Source organism: Prionailurus viverrinus, chromosome C2 (assembly GCF_022837055.1).
Source record: "Prionailurus viverrinus isolate Anna chromosome C2, UM_Priviv_1.0, whole genome shotgun sequence".
Taxonomy (NCBI): Eukaryota; Metazoa; Chordata; class Mammalia; order Carnivora; family Felidae; genus Prionailurus; species Prionailurus viverrinus.
The window spans coordinates 84,562,361-84,580,113 of record NC_062569.1 but is presented as its reverse complement, the minus strand read 5'-3'; the positions used below and the strand labels follow the sequence as shown (position 1 = coordinate 84,580,113).

At 40.9% G+C, this 17,753-nt stretch overlaps 1 protein-coding gene across 4 annotated transcripts in view; it reads left to right on the top strand.

Annotated features, from left to right (window-relative positions):
* The window catches only part of LOC125174688 (probable cation-transporting ATPase 13A4), a 155,157-nt gene that overhangs the window by 63,636 nt on the left and 73,768 nt on the right, over positions 1 to 17,753 (top strand). For all 4 annotated transcript variants that reach the window (XM_047874319.1, XM_047874317.1, XM_047874320.1 and 1 more), the window contains 4 exons: positions 11,444 to 11,590; positions 15,904 to 15,974; positions 16,066 to 16,146; positions 17,646 to 17,715. In XM_047874319.1, coding sequence (XP_047730275.1) covers positions 11,477 to 11,590; positions 15,904 to 15,974; positions 16,066 to 16,146; positions 17,646 to 17,715 — 336 coding nt within the window. In that variant the 5' untranslated portion in view covers positions 11,444 to 11,476. The remainder of the gene's footprint in view (positions 1 to 11,443; positions 11,591 to 15,903; positions 15,975 to 16,065; positions 16,147 to 17,645; positions 17,716 to 17,753) is intronic.

The window sequence follows — 17,753 nt, the reverse complement described above, 5'->3', positions numbered from 1 at the left end:
CCCAAGTTCCACTCTGGTTATCAGGGGGCAATGATCTTGCAGCAGTGGAAACAACCTCAGACACAGAAAAGCTTTCTGCCTTTCTGAGTGCACCACCAGACTGTTCAGATGTGAGAATGTCTGGTTGGCTGAGCTGCAGCCTCTGAGATTGCTGGCAGAGTCAAGGCACAAATAGGAATGGGAGGAAATGAGCAAGAAAATGGCAAGGGAAGGGAGGAAAATGAAAGAAACGGAGAGTACGGTTGGTAAAAGGAAAATGAAGGAGGAGAAAAGAGAAAGAAAGATCTAGTAAGAATGTTAGAAATAAAAATAAGTGTCAGGCTGTCTGGTTGGCTCAGTCAGTTGAGCATCTAACTCTTGATTTTGGCTCAGGTCATGGTCCCAACGTTCTGGGCTCGATCATGACCTGAGACAAAATCAAGGGTCAGATGCTTAACCTACTAAGCCACCAGGCACCCCTCTCTCTCTTTAAAATAAAATTAAAGGAGTGCCTGGGTGGCTCAGTCAGTTGAGTGTCCAACTTTGGCTCAGGTCATGATCTCACGGTTCGTGGGTTTGAGCCCCGCGTTGGGCTCTGGGCTGACAGCTCAGAGTCTGGAGCCTACTTCGGATTCTGTGTCTCCCTCTCTCTCTGCCCCTCCCCCGCTCATGTTCTGTCTCTCTCTGCCTCTCAAAAGTAAAGAAACGTAATAAAACATTTTTTTTAATAAAATAAAATTAAAAATTAAAAAAAAAATCAAGTGTCAACCAACAGGTAATGATGCAGTTTGGGATTTGGAGTCAAGGCATTTGACCTCTAGTCCTAGCACCTTGGATGTGTTACACCTCAGATGTGTTACCTAACCTTTCAGGACCTCAATTTCTCCACTTGTGAAATAGGCTTAGTGAAAGTACTTGTTCTTTCCTGAGTTGGTGTGAGGAGGAAGTGAGATTATGTATGTAAAAGCCCTTTGCAAACTATATAATACATGATCAGACCATTTTGATTATGTGTGTGTATTATTGCTGAAGCAGTTCCGAGAGCTTGCTGTACAGAAGAGCATGCTACAGGCAGGTGCCACATGTAAGCTGCCCTGCTTATCTGGATGCTGTGTCCTCCCCTTATTAGCAAGGAGCATTCCTTTCCAGGACAGGAAACTTGGGGAACAGGTCCAGCGCCTGGGAATCCTCAATATTCATCCATGCTCAATAACATCACCTTTCCTGGTTGCATGTGATCCACTTCATAACTGGATATATATTGGAAAAATTTTACAAAGCTCTGGTGCCTTAGGGAGCTGTGTGCCCTCCCCCTCCTCCTCTTCCTTTGTCTCTTTCAAAGCCTTTTAAACCCCTCCCCCATTCAACTGCCCTCCACAACTAATCAAAGCCACGGAAACCAGCTTCAATCTTGCCTTTTTCATCTTGATTTCAACTTTAATTTTTAATTACCTCCTCTTATGTGTCATTTTAAATGGATTTGCTGTGCGAGAGACTCTCCAAATAAATGAGGTTCTAAATTAGTCTTTATATAATTAGACAAGAACTCAATTATATCAAACATTCTTACTATTTGAGCCTTAGATAAAAATGAGCTTTGGGCACCAATAGTTTATAAGTATGCGGCTAGGTTATTTGCATTAAAATGACACCTTAAACATTTTTACTTGAATTGTATTACTATAGCTGGACCGTAAGGACTTCGCATTAAGGACGACTAAGAAGACTCCTACCTGAAAATGTGTTGTATATTTATTTTCCATGTTATTAAAAAATCAGTACTTGGTATTTATCATCAATCTCACACTGGTAAGATTACAGATCGTTATCACAGATACTGATTAGGTAGTCATTTCTTAACATTAAAAAAAAAGAGGGGGGACGTGATGTACTGACTGAAAGTCCTTGGCACTCAGTTTATTTCCAGTTCCCCATCTCTCATTAAGCACGACTAAGGGTGAGATTTTTCCAAAAAGGTAAGAGTAATTGCACTTTTATTTTATAATTTAAAACTGGCATTTTATTCATTATTCATCTACTTCTGAATTTTAACCAATATCTGTAGGGTTACCACATTTCTATGCAAATATCATAATTTACATTCATTGGTGTTTTGAATTCAGATGCTCCTGATGATTTCCATAGTTTTCATCTTTGTTATAATTACAGATGTAGTTTTTTCCTTTGTCACATGTTGTCAAAGACTCATAATGTGCAGAGGAGAAAATGATGATTGGTTACTAGGCTGAGTCAGGGTGTTGTAAATGGGGAGCATTTTCCCTTCAGTTCCCTCTAAAGATGTCAGGGCTAGGGGCTTTAGTTAGAAAACTGAGAAATTCTGCAAATCAGCCACGCAAATGCATCCCACGTCCCACCAGCCTGCCAGGATGCCCATCAGCTCCCAGTGCTTGTGTTCTCATGTTCTGGATCCCTTCCTCATCTCTCCCTCCTCCTGTGTAGCCTCGTCTCTCCAAGCCCATGTGCCTCACATCAACACCATTTTCTAAGGGAGCCAGACACATTTTGTTTATGCTTTTACTTGGAACATTTCTTCTGATATTCTCTATCCTCTTCATTCATTCAATTATTCATTCATTCAGTAAACATTTCCTGAGAACCAATCATGTGCCAGACATTGTTACAGGTACTGGGAATACAGCTATGAGCAAAGCAAGTGGGACTCCACGTCCTGTAAAGTGACATTCTGGTGAGGAGTCAACTCATACATGCATGCACACACACACACACACACACACACACACACACATGCACTCACACACACGTGCACTTTCTATAGAGTATAGAAAGTAGGTGTTCTACCTCTATTTATTAAAATCTACTCATTCCTCAGCCATCTACCACCTTTTCCATCGTTGATCTATTCTCTGCCTCAATTCTGGAGGGAATTAATTACCTTTCTTTCATTCTCTTTTAGCTCCATATTTTCACCTCAGGCTGCTATAATGCTTTTTGCAATCTGCCTTGTATTAAAATGCTATTCATTTCACATTTTATAAAACAGCATCTCACTGACAATTTCATAGAATTCCCATAACGACTCTGGGAAATGGGCATTATTGTGTATCTCTATTTTACAGATGAGGGTATAGAGACCACCTTTGCAGGCTATTAAGCCTAGTAAATCTCCGTCGGACTTTCCCTCTCTCCTTCTCTCCCTCCCTCCCTCCTTCATAAATTTGATGAGCACAGGTTGTATGCCAGCCACAGTGGTAGCTCATGGACAGGGGGTGGGATATAATAATTAGTAAAATCAGAGTTCTTGACCTCGTGAAATTCATTAGATCACTACACAAATAAATGCAAACATCCAACTGCTAGAAGTGCTACTTAGGAAAGGTTCATGGTCATAGTAGGATTATAAAATAGGGTTCTGACCAAGTCAGAAGATCCAAAGTCAGAAGTCAGAGATCCAAAGGATGATGAGTCAAAAGGTGATGGTGGCTGGTAGGGAGGGACACATGGGAAATGGTCCAGGAAAAAGGAATAGTGTGGACAAAGCACTTGTACCTGTCTTCTGACCCTCTAAACCCAGAATTTTTTCCCACCATGCTGCATTCGTTTTTTTAATAGTTTTTGCTTTTATTAGATTATAGGCTTTTAGAAGGCAGTAACTGTGGCTTACTTTCCATTCCCCACAATATATAGAACATAGTTGCAGCAGGTACTCAATATTTATTTGATTTGATTAAATGAATTGAATTTAATCTGTAATAAATGCTCTCATGATTTCTACCAGCACCTTCTTACACAGATGTTAAAGCGAAAGGTTCATGGTTGAGAAAGTAAGAGAAGATAGTATTATGTTTCTTTCAGGTACACATTCTGCTTCTGAGTCTTATTCCCCCAGCTCCCATTTCAATGGTTTTTCCTTAGACATTTAGCCAGAAAGCCCTGAGATTCTGTGGGCTTTCCTATCAAAAATGATTCTTTTTTTTTAAATGTTTATTTATTTATTTTGAGAGAAAGAGAGAGAGAGAGCAGTTGAGGGAGTGGCAGAGAGAGAGAGAGAGAGAGAGAGAGAGAGAGAGAGAGAGAGAGAATACCAAACAACTCTTCACTGTGAGCACATGAGATCATGACCTGAGCCAAAACTGAGTCAGACACTTAACTGACTGAGCCACCTTGGTGCCCCTCAGAAATGATTCTGTCATGACAAATAGTTTTTAAGCCATTATCCTTCATAACATAGGGCTTTTTATTTACTTTTTTTTTAGTGTACTCTTTAATCCTCATCACCTGTTTCACCCATTCCCCTCACACCTCCCCTCTGGTAACCATCAGTTTGTTCTCTATAGTTAAAAGTCTGTTTCTTGGTTTGTCTCTCTCTTTCCACCTTTGCTTGTGTTTTTTTTGTTGTTTGTTTCTTAAATTCCACATGCATGAAATCATATGGTATTTGTCTTTCTTTGACTTATTTCACTTAACATTGTACTCTCTAGTTCAACCCATGGTTTGCAAGTGGCAAGATTTCATTCTTTTTTATGGCTGAATAATATTCCGTTGTGTAATATACCACATCTTCTTTATCCATTCATCAATCAATGGGCACTTGGGCTGCTTCCATAATTTGGCTATTGGAAATAATGCTGCAATAAACTTAGGGATACATATTATTCTTTTGAATTCATTTTTTGCATCTTTTTCCACCCAATAGTGGAATTACTGGATCATAGGGTAGTTCTATTTTTAATTTTTTGAAGAATCTCCATACTATTTTCCACAGTGGCTCTACCAGTTTGCATTCCCACCAACAGCATACGAGGGTTCCCCTTCCACCACATCCTCACCAACACCTGTTGTTTCTTGTGTTTTTAATTTTAGCCATTCTGACAGGTACGAGGTGGTATCCCATTGCTGTTTTGATTTGCATTTCCCTGATGATAAGTGATGATGAGCATCTTTTCACGTGTCTATTTTCTATCTGGATGTCTTCTTTGAAGAAATGTCTGTTCATGTATTCTGCCCATTTTTATTTTTTTATTTTTAAAAAATATTTTATTATTTTTGGGAGAGCGCAAGTGGGGAAGGGGCAGAGAGAAGGGGACAGAGGATCCAAAGTGGGCTCTGTGCTTACAGGCTGACACCAGTGAGCCTGATGCGGGGCTTGAACTCATGAGCTGCGAGATTATGGCCTGAGCGGAAGTCGGGCGCTCAACCAACTGAGCCACCCAGGTGCCCCTATTCTGCCCATTTTTAAATTGGATTATTTGTTTTTTAGGTGTTGAGCTGTACCAGTTCTTTATATATTTTGGCATGTTTTCTTTAATGATTATTTTATTTTTAAGAGAGAGAGAGAGAGAGAAAGGTGAGTGGGGGAGAGGCAGAGAGAGAGGCAGACACAGAATCTGAAGCAGGCCCCAGGCTTTGAGCTCTTTGCACAGATCCCAATGCAGGGGCTCGAACCCACAAACCACGAGATCCTGACCTGAGCTGAAGTTGGACACTTAACAGACTGAGCCACCCAGGCACCCCTCTATATTTTGGATACTAACCCTTTATTGGATATGTCACTTGCAAATATCTTCTCCCATTCAGTAGTTTTGCTGATTATTTCCTTTGCTGTGCAGAAGCTTTTTATTTTGACATAGTCCTAATAGTTTATTTCTGCTTTTATTTCTCTTGCCTCAGGAGACATATCTAGAAAAAATGTTGCTACAGTTGATGTCAGAGAAATTGCTGCTTATGCTCTCTTCTAGAATTTTTATGGTATCAGGTCTCACATTTAGGTCCTCAATCCATTTTGAGTTTATTTTTGTGTATGGTGTAAGAAAGTGGTCCAGTTTCCTTCTTTTGCGTGTTGCTCTCCAGTTTTGCCAGCACCATTTGAGAGACAGTCTTACTCATTGCATATTCTTTCTTCCTTTGTCGAAGATTAATTGGCCATATAATTGTGGGTTTATTTCTGGGTTTTCTATTCTGTTCCATTCATCTCTGTGTCTATTTTTTGTGCCAGTACCATACTGTTTTGATTACTAACACAGGACCATTTGTATTGTGATTTACAGTTGCATATATGTTGCCTCATTTGGTCTATTCTGGTAGAGATCATTTTTTCCCCATTTACAGATAGAAGCATAGAGAAGTTCAGGGAAGAGCTCAGGGTCCCATAGCTGTAAGCAGTGAAAGAAAAACTTCTATTGAGAACAGAGTTGGAGTTGGAACTGGAGATTTTTTTATCTCCTGGCTAGTGAGAAGACTCCACAGAGGCAGTAGTATGAATCAGTTGAAGAGTAGAGTCTGGAGCCTGACTGCCTGGGTCTCATTCCCAGTATTGCTCTTGACCTACTTTGAGCAATGTATTAGCTCAGGCTGCCATAATAGCACACCACAGACTGGGTGCCTTAAACAACAGAAAGTTATTTTCTCACAGTTCTGGAAGCTGGAAGTTCAAGATCAAGTTGCTGGCAGGGTTAGTATCTGGTGAGATTTTTGTTCCTGGCTTGCACATGGCCAGCTGCCTTCTCTCTGTTCTCACGTGGCAGACAGAGCTGTCTGGTGTCCTCCTCTTCTTATGAGGGCGCCAGCCCTATGGGATTAGGACTTCACTCTTATGACCTCACTTAACCTAGATTACTTCCTAAAAGCCCTATCTCCAAATGCAGTCACATGGCAGGGGGGGGGGGGGCGGGGAGGGAGGGACCTAGGGCTTCAACATATGGAATCAGTCCATATTGGGTGAGTTACTTACCCTCTACTCTGCCTCCACTTCCTCTTCCTCATATGTTAAGAGTGGCTAACAATAGTATCTGCCTCATTACCATGAGAAATCAATGAGAAATCCATGTAAAGTGCCTTGATGAATCTGTGCCTGGCATGGAGTCATTTCCTGGACATTGGTTACTACACACTTTTTAAAACCAACTTTAACTTTTTGTTACTTTCTGCTACACGCTGCATCTCCAGATATTTCAGATGATGAGCCAGCTAACTCACTACTCCCTCTTCCCTGAGAAAGTGATCGTAAAAACAAAGCACTCAGTCTTTCCAAAAATGTATGCTGAATTGTTCAGGATATTGACATAGAAACAGACACAGCCTTTGCTGTGTCATATAACTTCCCTGCTTTGTCCACACCCCCACCCCCCACCTCATCCCCTTTTTTGGTGAATGTGTTCCAGTACTGAGACAATAATTTTGTGTAAGATTTTTTCCAATGCTTAGAACTTTCTTTCTCTGTTTTATAACTAAATCCTACATTCTAGCCAATGTCAACTTTTTCCAGCTAAGCCACTTTGGGAATATGAGGTCAAGGTGTCAAGAGTATCAGTAGGTCTGGCCAACAGGGGGAAAAGGAAAGAAAAAAGGGCCACTTAAATATAAAAAGAACAGTATTTTGCCCAAGTCATGGGTCTGCAAAGGCAGCATGGTGTTTTAGAAATAACTTGAGAAATGTTATTATTGCTTTATCTATCCATAATCCTCTAAGCACTTCACCTTAGTGAGAGAGTTCATGCTCTTTAGCGTTGCAATGTATCCATCTCCAAGTGAAAAGTACTGGAGTGCTGGTGTCTTTTTGGAACTTTGCAATGGGTTACTTAAGAAGAAATTCTTAAGGCAATCTCAGGAGTACATTTTGGGTAGCAAACTCCTACACAAGGAGGTAAGTCACAGCGTTGGTGTGAACTTAAAGTGACCATCACACTACTTTTAAAATTCCAACAGGTAAGATGCTTATAACAAAAGGTTGTAAGAAGATAAGCAAGGCCACTCACTTGGTGCAACTAGAAAAGTTAGCCTGGCATTTCAAAGTTCAGAAAGGGCAAGGCCACAGGAAATCAAAAATGCCCGGTTTTCCTCCCTGTACCTTTCTTTCCAGGGCAAACTGAGGTCATCTGTTACATTCAGTTCTTTGAAATGCGCTCTTGAATTATTTTAAATTCTGCTCTTAGAATTCAGCTGATTAATTCTCTTTTGATAAAGAGAAAGTAAAGCCCCCTCAATGAGACTTGAGGTGTTAAAAGTCTAGATTGGCGAGGCAAATAGTTTGGATTATTTGCATTACAAAGCAGTTATTGGGGCACCTGGGTGGCGCAGTCGGTTAAGCGTCCGACTTCAGCCAGGTCACGATCTCGCGGTCCATGAGTTCGAGCCCCGCGTCGGGCTCTGGGCTGATGGCGCAGAGCCTGGAGTCTGTTTCCAATTCTGTGTCTCCCTCTCTCTCTGCCCCTCCCCCGTTCATGCTCTGTCTCTGTCTGTCCCAAAAATAAATAAACGTTGAAAAAAAAAATTAAAAAAAAAAAGGCAGTTATTTAAAGTGGTTGGCTCCTCAGGTGCAATTAAGTCTCTTAAGGATCTTTACCTACTTGAGAGAGCTGGGAAACAGGGGTAAAGAGGAAATAGCCATTTCCAGGCAAAAATGTTTCTTTTTCAGAAGGAAAAATAAATTGGAAGACTCTCAGAGACTCTCAACAATTCCTCCAAGGGAAAATTAAGTTCCTATTTACAGAAAAAGCTCAGAAGCAACATGCTGCAGAAAATGAGGCCCAGAGCCATAGGCCAAGGAGCATTTGTTACACTCAGCTACTGGCCAGCCCTTGGACCAGATGCATTATGTATTATTGCGTTTAATCCTCCAAGCATCCATGAAATGTGGTATTCTCATCCCCACTGGCCAGATGCAGAAAAATTCGGCTCAGAGAGTTGCCATGATTTTCAAGATGGTTCACAACTGAGGCTCAGGAAGGAGCCTGTGTTCTTTTGTTTCTGGGTAACACCAAACTGAAAACTAGGGGCCGTGGATGATGTTGCCTGGAGTGACCACCTCACCCTGACACACTTTTCCCTCCATTTCTTTGCCTTTTTTTTTTTCTTAAAAAGTTGGGTAGATTTCTTTAAAAATATGAATGATTTTACAGTCTTTAACATAGTAATAAACAAGAGAAAAGTCAATATTATTGCCTTACTCTAAGAAAAATGGTGATCTCACTGAAGTATCCTTCCTTAACCTATTGAACTGTACTTTGCATTATATAGAATTGTGGGTTATAGGGCTTGGGGGTAAGAAATAAACTTAAAGGCACAGATACCTAAACACCTTTGATTTAATTATGGTACAGGCTATATAATAAGATGGAGGCCTGTAGATGAATTTTGGTCTCATGCTTGACCAGTCTAAGGCATACAGTTTGCGCATTGGATCACCCCGGGCCTCAAAGAGCTTGGGAGTTCTAGTGTTCCACTTTGCCGTTCCCTTTTTAGGCAATATAGTCTAGAGGTCTGTTTGCTGTCACACAGGGCCAAAGAGTGACAGCTTGGTTTTAGGAATTGGATTCTCTGCTGCCAAGAGAGCAGAGATTGTGAGAAACTGGATGCTATTTGTTATATGGTATAGAATTCAAGGTAATTTTCATACATAAGCCACCGAAACCATGGACAACTTGTGGAAACAAAGAGGAAGGAGCCAAGATTTAGAGTGGGAAGACCTGGCTTCAGGTCCTGCTTCTTGCCTTGCTACTCATACCAGACTGGCCTCATCTGAGCCTCGCTGATAGAGTGCCTGGAACATAAGTGTTAAATAAATGTTAACTATTTTCATTATTATCTGATATTCAGAGGAAACTCACTCATAACAACATCATAAGTGGTCAAAGGTGTAGCCGTATAATGGTGAACTATGTCAATGTCAAGGTGTGTCCTATGGAGTTGTTGCCTATCTCACAATACCTAGAACATGCCCAAGTTCAGTGGCTCAGTCATTAGAAATTGAGTCATTTTTGGGCTCTGAAGGTAACTCTATGCAAATCTGGTTTAATTTGACTTTTTTTTTAAATGAGGGTAATAGTCAAGTTTACTGATTTTTAGAATTAACTTCAAATTTCTATTGTTTTTTCCCCTCCTTTTCTTCTCCTCTCCCCTCCCTTCTTCTTTCCTTTCCTTCTCTTCCCTTATCTTACCCCCCTTTATTCCCCGCATCCTTTGCCTTGCTTTCCCCTCTTGCTCCTCCACCCTACCTCTCTGTTTTTCTCTGTCTCAATCTCTGTCTGTCTCTCAGAAGCTGTGTTAGATCTGGCTGAGCACAGATACCCATCAAGCACAGTCCCTTCCCACAGTCCAAGAGGAGTGATAAGGTGGGCAGGTAAAGAGGAATGCAATGAGGTAGAGTGTGGTAAGAATTTCAAGTAACCTTATAGTTTAGGAGAAATATCACCAAGAGAAATTAGAACAGTTCTCATGATGTGAATTTTGAGCTGGGTCCTACAGGATGCTTTGGATCTAGCCCCATGAAAGCTTAAAGAGAGTAGAGGAGGAAGTGTTTTCCAGGCTAAGGAAGCTGAAGGAGCAAAGGCATGGAGGAGGGCTTCTCTGGAGGAGAATCAATGTAAGAGATTAGCTCCAAACGACAATATATCTTCTCCTTTCTGTCCTTTTGCAACGTCAGCTGGGATACTCTTCTTGGCAAATGTGGGTGTGGTGGAGACAATTCCCAGCTCTGACCTATATTCTTTAGGCATTAAATTGTTTCCCAGGCTTGACTTCCCTTACTGTCGTTCCTCGCTCCTGAGGTGTACCAGGTATCCTAGTGGCTTTTATGCATAGCATTTACCCATTCAGATAATAACCACAGTTATTATTACATCAGTCTCTAAGGGACCATTGTGGTACCTGTTACTTAATCCAGTGCTGCTCACTCTAGTTTTATTCTCTGATGAAATCGGCAGTGAATGTGAAGGAAGTGGCTTCAGTTAGGGTCATGCAGGAAGGTGCTGCCTTGAACCCACCTGTGCTAACCTTTTGACACTTACCCCTGGGCACCTTCAATCCACACATTCAGACATGTAAAAACATCCATTCACTCTCACTGGGCAGGTCACAGTTCACCAAATGGATGGGGATATATGAGACAATAATACATGGTTCCTACCTTACAGATGGTCTAGACAAACAAGGAGAATACATGGCAGAAAGTGATTAGGAGCACAAGAGAGGGGCAGCTAGGATCTTTTGGAGTGAGTATAGTGGTAGACCCTCCTTCCCCCTGGCAAGACAGTATTACAGGGGCTTTCCTGGAAGAGGTAGAATTGAAGTTAAGCCTAGAAACCCTGAGATGGTTTAATTGACTTGGTGTCCTCAACCTCAGGGACCTACAGACCCTTTTGAGTGCTTGTTTGTTTGTAAAGTTTTGCATCTGACTGTGGCCTCATGGATTTGAAGGTTATAGCAAGAAATTGGCTCTTTGCTAAGAATTTACCTCCCTCCTCTTGAGTTTTGTTATATATGCCATTGCCTCATATTGACACCCAGATTCCTCAATAAATGACCATAGGTTTTTTTTTTTTTCCTTCAAGGCTTTATATCTGCCAGCTTTCATGGGCATGCAACTTTGTGTAGAATGTTTATTAAGTCCATAAACTTACAGGATTATATGAAAATGATGTTTCTCAGGTTGAATTTTAGCTTGATGACTTCTCTCAACTTCATGGGGTTTTGGTGTCTATTTCCTCAGGATGAATTCCACACTTACTCATGGAAAAAGGTAATGTGGATCTACTTGTCATCATTAAACAGCACGTTTGGTGTCACTCCTGACCACCCTCTCATTACAGATGAGGAGGACATCATAAATAGAGCCATCAGAAAGCCAGACCTAAAGGTTAGTACATTTATGCTAACTGCTAATGCTAAAGAAATTTAATTCTCTCCCCAAAATTTAAGGTTAAGTTCAGATCCTCCACCACACCAATCCTCGACAGTATACATAGAACATTATAAAGAACATGTACTTTGGAGCTGGACAGACCTGAGTTCAAATCTCAGCTTCATCCTTCTAAACTGTAGAGCCTCGGATCCGTTACTAAACTCTGCCAAGTTTCTGTTTCCTCATGTATAAAATGATGATGATAATGCCTACCTCTAATATCCACTGATGGCATTCAATGAATTAAGGAACACAAAAATCTTTATGGTGCAAGATACGTAGTAGTAGATACTCAGTACATGTTAGCTCTGAGTAGAATCAAGCCCTCTGTATGATTATCTATGAAATGGGATGATGACCCAGAAACATCCCAGGGACTTCCTTATGTCTGCAAAATGAACTTATTTTGAGTTCTGTCATTCAAATGGTTTGGGTTACTCCCTCTTCTCCATTTGAAATTAGTACTACTTGGATTATGACTGGTTAACATTCATATTAGAAATGTATTTTATAAGACAGGCTGTTTTTCTCTTAAGTTCATGTGTGTTGGACAGCTGTTTAACTTAGTTTTATGAGCGCAAGGTCAGTTTTTTAAAATAATAAAACTTGATTGCTGAGCAGTTTCTCTATTGTCAATTGTTATCACCCAGGTGTCTTAATTGCCCAAACAAACAAAAACAAAAGAGGTCAAACACCTCCAACCAGCAGATTGCATAATCTGTCAGGGGGTTATTCACCTGCAAAAGTAGGCATCCCAAATCAACTTTAGGGACCTGCCCTCAGGTTATTATTGACCTTCAGCTTCTTTAATAAGTGGGCAAAAAGATGAAGAAATGCTCAAATAAACATAAAGAAGGGGCGAAGGTCTTGAAATGGAAACCTGTGGCACCAGGGTGGTATCTTCATTTACCAGCATGTGGCTTAGGGGGTTTGGCTAATTACTGTCTCTCTGAGCCTTGAGCTTCTTATTTATAAAATGAGAGCAATAACCCCTTCTGTGCCTGTTCCTCAGGCCATTGTACACCTAAGATGAGAATATGGACATTAGGGTGATTTGTGGACTGTGATGTGCTACTTTCATAAAGGACTGAAACTCTAATGAAAACAGAGGAGAAGCCACAGGCTTCAGCCATGATGATACTGACGGCGAGAGCTGTAAGGGCAACAATACCAACACGATAACCATTCAAACCATTCAGGGAGAGTTTGGAGATCTGCTCGGTCAGGTTTATAAAAGCCAGCTAAGAGGAGACTTAACTATTATTCTGGGATTGTGTGCAAAAGTAAAACCCAGTGCTTAACCTGTTAAACAGGACGCTCTCACAACGTGTTCCAACAAGAAATGAGGAACAGGAAGCCTGGGAAGGGGCAGGCTTCCTGGTTCCAAGTAGAAAGCTGAAAATCACCTTACCGCACACTCCTGATGTCTTAATTTCAGTTTCCTGCTCTGAAGTTCTAGGAAGTGGGCAAATAAACTCCACCCCATGCAAATAGTGTGCTTAATATCCTCTTACCTGGTGTCCAGAGCCTGTGAAAGTGAGGAGGGAAGCAGAGAAACTCCAGGCACAGATGATTCCTGCTAGGAGAATTTTAAAGATAATTCAAAAGGTCTCTGATGGGGTCATTCTTCTCACTCTGTGAGGGATGGCCTCAATAAATTATCAGGAGGAGCACCTGGGTGGCTCAGTTGGTTAAGCCTTTGACTCTTGGTTTCAGCTGAGGTCATGATCTCACAGTTCCCGAGTTGGAGTCCCGCATCCAGCTCTGCACCGACAGCATAAAGCCTGTTTTCGATTCTCTCTCTCCCCCTCTCTCTTTCCCTTCCTCACTCGTGCTCTCTCTCTCTCTCGAAATAAATAAATACACTATTTTTTTTTAAACAGAAGAAATTAACAGGAGATCATGGAATCTTCTATTTTCTGACCTGAGGTAAAACTTAGTAGGAACCTCTTTATTCCTCATTATTACTGCCTTCATCTGCTGATGTTTTGTGTTTGTTATGTTTTATAAGCTTCTCAATCTCAGTCTGTGCCTTCGCATCCTCTGGATTTAGGTTCTCTAATTGAGCAGGGGCCTCATATCCTCCCACAGTTTGTCCTTTAAAAATGTTCTAACCCAGATTTGTGAACCCACGGAAGGAAAAAAGGAGGCAGCCTCACTTAATTCAACTTGAATCCTGGCAGCTATGGGGTTTTTCATAACTTCTTCTGAGACTGGCTTGAATATCATATCCTTTGAGAGACTGGACTCTGGAGCCAGTTGGGTTTGAGTTCAAATTCAATCCCTACTTAATAGGTGTGATCTTGGGCAAAAGACTTAAAGTGAACTTCAGGGATGAAGTGGCGGTGAGAATAATATCTGTCTACCAGAGATTGATGAAAAAGACTAAAGATGATGTGTGAAAAGCCCATGTACCCAACAAGCTGTGATTACAGTCCAGCTCTGCAGAATTGCAGGGACTGAACAAGACAGGCAGGTGTGAGACAGGAAACGTGAGGTTGCAAGGTGGACCATGGCAACCAATCTCCTTCAGACACTCTTTCCTCTCTCCAACTTGCAGCTTGTGAAGGAAGAATCACTCCCAGTGGCAGTGCACTCCAATTTTATACTGAAAATCAATTGGAAAATAGGATTTATTTTTTTAAAGTTACTTTGCAACCAATCTCATTGAAACAAATCGATTCTGTAAAATAAAATATACAGCATTTAATGCTCTCACTGGGTAACTGTGAATGTGTGTGTGTGTGTGTGTGTGTGTGTGTGCATGCACGCGTGTGTGTGCACCCTCGTGTGCATGCACATATATTTATCGAATAGGATTCAGATTGATTTGGTGTACCCTGGGTCTTGGAGCTTAGGGATTTCACCTCTATTTCTAGATGTTCATGTGGTTGTAAAAGCATTCATTCACTTCTTTACCAAAAAACATGTATTGAACACTTTTTAGGTTTCAGCTGTATACTCTTCTCAGTTCTAGAATTTATCTAACAATTATACTGACTGTACTATTCAGTGGTATAGAACAAACCCAGAAGAGTGCAGTGGAAATTAGAGATAATCTGCTCAATTGCCTCAGTTTATTCATGGGGAAACTATGGTGCAGAGAAATTTACTTGAATTTCTCAAGAACACAATTCTCAGAGTAGCTATAAAAGGAAGACACTGTTTCTCAACTTTGTCTGCACATTAGAACTATCTGAGGAAATTTAAACATATTTATGCCCAGGTTGCACCCCAGACAAGTGAAATCAAAATCTCTTGAGGGTGAGACCCTGGCATTAGTATTTTAAAGCTTCCAGTTAATTCCAATGGGCAAAAGGAGGTTATACCTATCGTCTCATAACAACATGGCACTATATCTCTTTGTGCTCAGTTAGGTCGCCAGTTAATGGAAATTCAGATTCACATATACAGTTGCTTAAAGAAATCAGGAACAAGAAGGCGTAATTGCCATAAGCGTTAACCTTACCTTTCCTTTTCACTGCTGACATTGGACGCTCACGTCCTGGAGAACATTTTCTTGCAAAAACCTCCTCACTCTCTTCTAGAACCTGCTGCCAGCCTAATTTTGTTTCACAGTCTCTTCTATAGTTTTCTTTGAAAGTCCATTGCCCACAAGACAAAGTCCGAGATACTTCACCCTAGCATTTAAGACTGTACACTCTGATCTTTATTTATCTTTCCAGCCTCATTTTCCAGTCTGCAGTCAAGTAGACCCACTCATTTGCCCCTCCTCACAACCGACTTGTGCAGAATCTCTTCAACATGCCCTCTTTCCTTCTTATCTGGGCAGAAGTCTTTCAGCCCTTCAAGGCTGCAGCTCAGATGCCATCACTTCCATGATGCCTTCAGCCATCTGCCCACTCAACATTTCTACGGCATTTCAATACCATACATCTTACTTGATCATATTTTTATTTCTTTGACATATATATTGGACTGTATGGTATAGTTTTCACTTTTGTAACAGATTTTCTTCCTTTGTTAGGTTATCAATAACCTAGTGGAACACAGAGACAGAGTTTTATCATATATACTCATCTGCATAGTAAGCCCATGCATGATACACTTCGACTGAATGAAAACTCCTAAGAAAGAATGCCACTTGTGTAGCAGGGAAAGTTGCAGTAAGTTAGGAAAGGATAATCTTAAAGAAGTGTATTAGAGCTCTATTTTTGCTTCTTCTGCAGGCACTTCTTTAGCCACCAAACTGCTATGCATTTACTGATCCCTACACGAGAGACTTTCTTAGTACTTTTCTTTTGCAGGTGAGATGTATAAAAGTGCAGAAAATAAGATATGTTTGGAACAACTTAGAAGGACAGTTCCAGAAAATTGGGTAAGTCATTTCAGTAATTTCATCTGAAACAGAGAAACTTATCTCAAAAATATCATTTCTAAATAGGTCTTTCTCATTATTATTATTTCAGTTCTTTGGAAGACTGGCTCAGTTCTGCCAAGATACATCTGAAATTTGGATCAGGTCTAACAAGAGAAGAACAAGAGATTAGGTACCATGCCTACTGTTTTCTACATCAGCTCAAGAGGACGGTTGCCATCAGCCAAATAGAGAGCCTAGCAAATCATTATCTTAGCTGGTCAATATCAGAAAACTTTGTAATGCTCTATTCAGTATTATTAAATTCAATGCATGCACATACCTTCTCTTGCTTCATCGGATCAGCGTTGTGGGGGAGGTAGAATGAACATCCTCATCATTCCAACATAATACATGAGAAATCTGAGGCTCACAGAGGTTCAATGGCCTGAGCAAAGGTCACATGGATGGGAGGTAATAGAAGAGCTGAGTCTCACAGGTTTAGTCCTCTTTCTACTCTACACAGAGCTTCTCAAGGTTATAATAATGGGGTTGAACCAGTTTTGGTTGTAATCAGGAAATATATTTTATGCCAAGATCACATAGTTGAATAATAATTGCAGAGCAGCAGAAACTGTTGTGCAAGAACTGGAGCTCCATGATTCCAAAGCAGTTCCAGGGCAGAGGAACCAGGCTGAGGAAGAGCACAGTGTTGAATAAGTCTATCAGTAATTCACTGTGTGGTTTTGAGCAAGGAACTTCTCATCTCTGCGCTTTGGTTCCCTAGTTGTTAAAAAGGGGAGGAGGACTTTGGAAAGACCTTGCTGGTCCTAAGTTTCTGTGATACTTGTATTCCCCTGCACCCCCATTTGCCAGTACTTTGAAGGGACCCAGAGCCTTTCAGCATCCGCATCACCTAGAAGCTTGTTAGAAATGCAGAATCTTAGACCACACATCATCCCTCTGAATCAGAATCTTCACATTACCAAGATCAGGAAGTCATGTGTATGAACGCTAAATCTCAGGAGACACTGCTCTAATACATTTGGCCAAGCTACCTGATCTGAATATCTATATAGGAGGCACAGAGAGCGTGGTCAGTGTTCCCAACAGCAAAATAGCTCATAAAGGGTCCTTGCTCTGCATAATCTAAGAAATATACCTCTAGGTTTTCAGTTAAAGGGTGTATAACTTTGAGTATAGAGCTGTCTTTGAGATCCCAACATCTTTTTGCTCACATTAAAATAAATTCTGCAGCTTCCCAGAACTAAACAGGAGTAGGAAGGTAGGTCCAGTACTTCTTACTAGTAAAACTATTTTCTTGCAATGATCTCTCCATCCCACATCCACAGAGCCACAGTTGGGGACAGAGTTGAGAGAGTGCCAATCTGGAAACTTACTTGAGTGAGGCAACCACTAATATTAAACACCCAAATTGCCATCAGGGAAATATTTAGACCTCAGGAAGAATCTAATTTAGTAGATGCAATATGATCATGTCTATTGTTTTTGTCCTTGGGAACCACCCCCCCCCCCCCCCCACTCAGTTATTTTGAGAAGGATGGAGATATTATGTAACAAGGGAGGCTTACCTTGACTGGGAGAAAGTGAATAGGCCTTTTTTCGAATGAGTGAAAAATAAGCTTCATTTTTATTAGTTGTAACTGACTGACCTATGATCTCTCCCTATAGGAGGTTAATATGTGGACCTAATACTATCGATGTTGAAATCACACCAATTTGGAAACTACTCATCAAAGAGGTAAGCAGGACTTACTCTTGGCACTAAATAGAGGATAA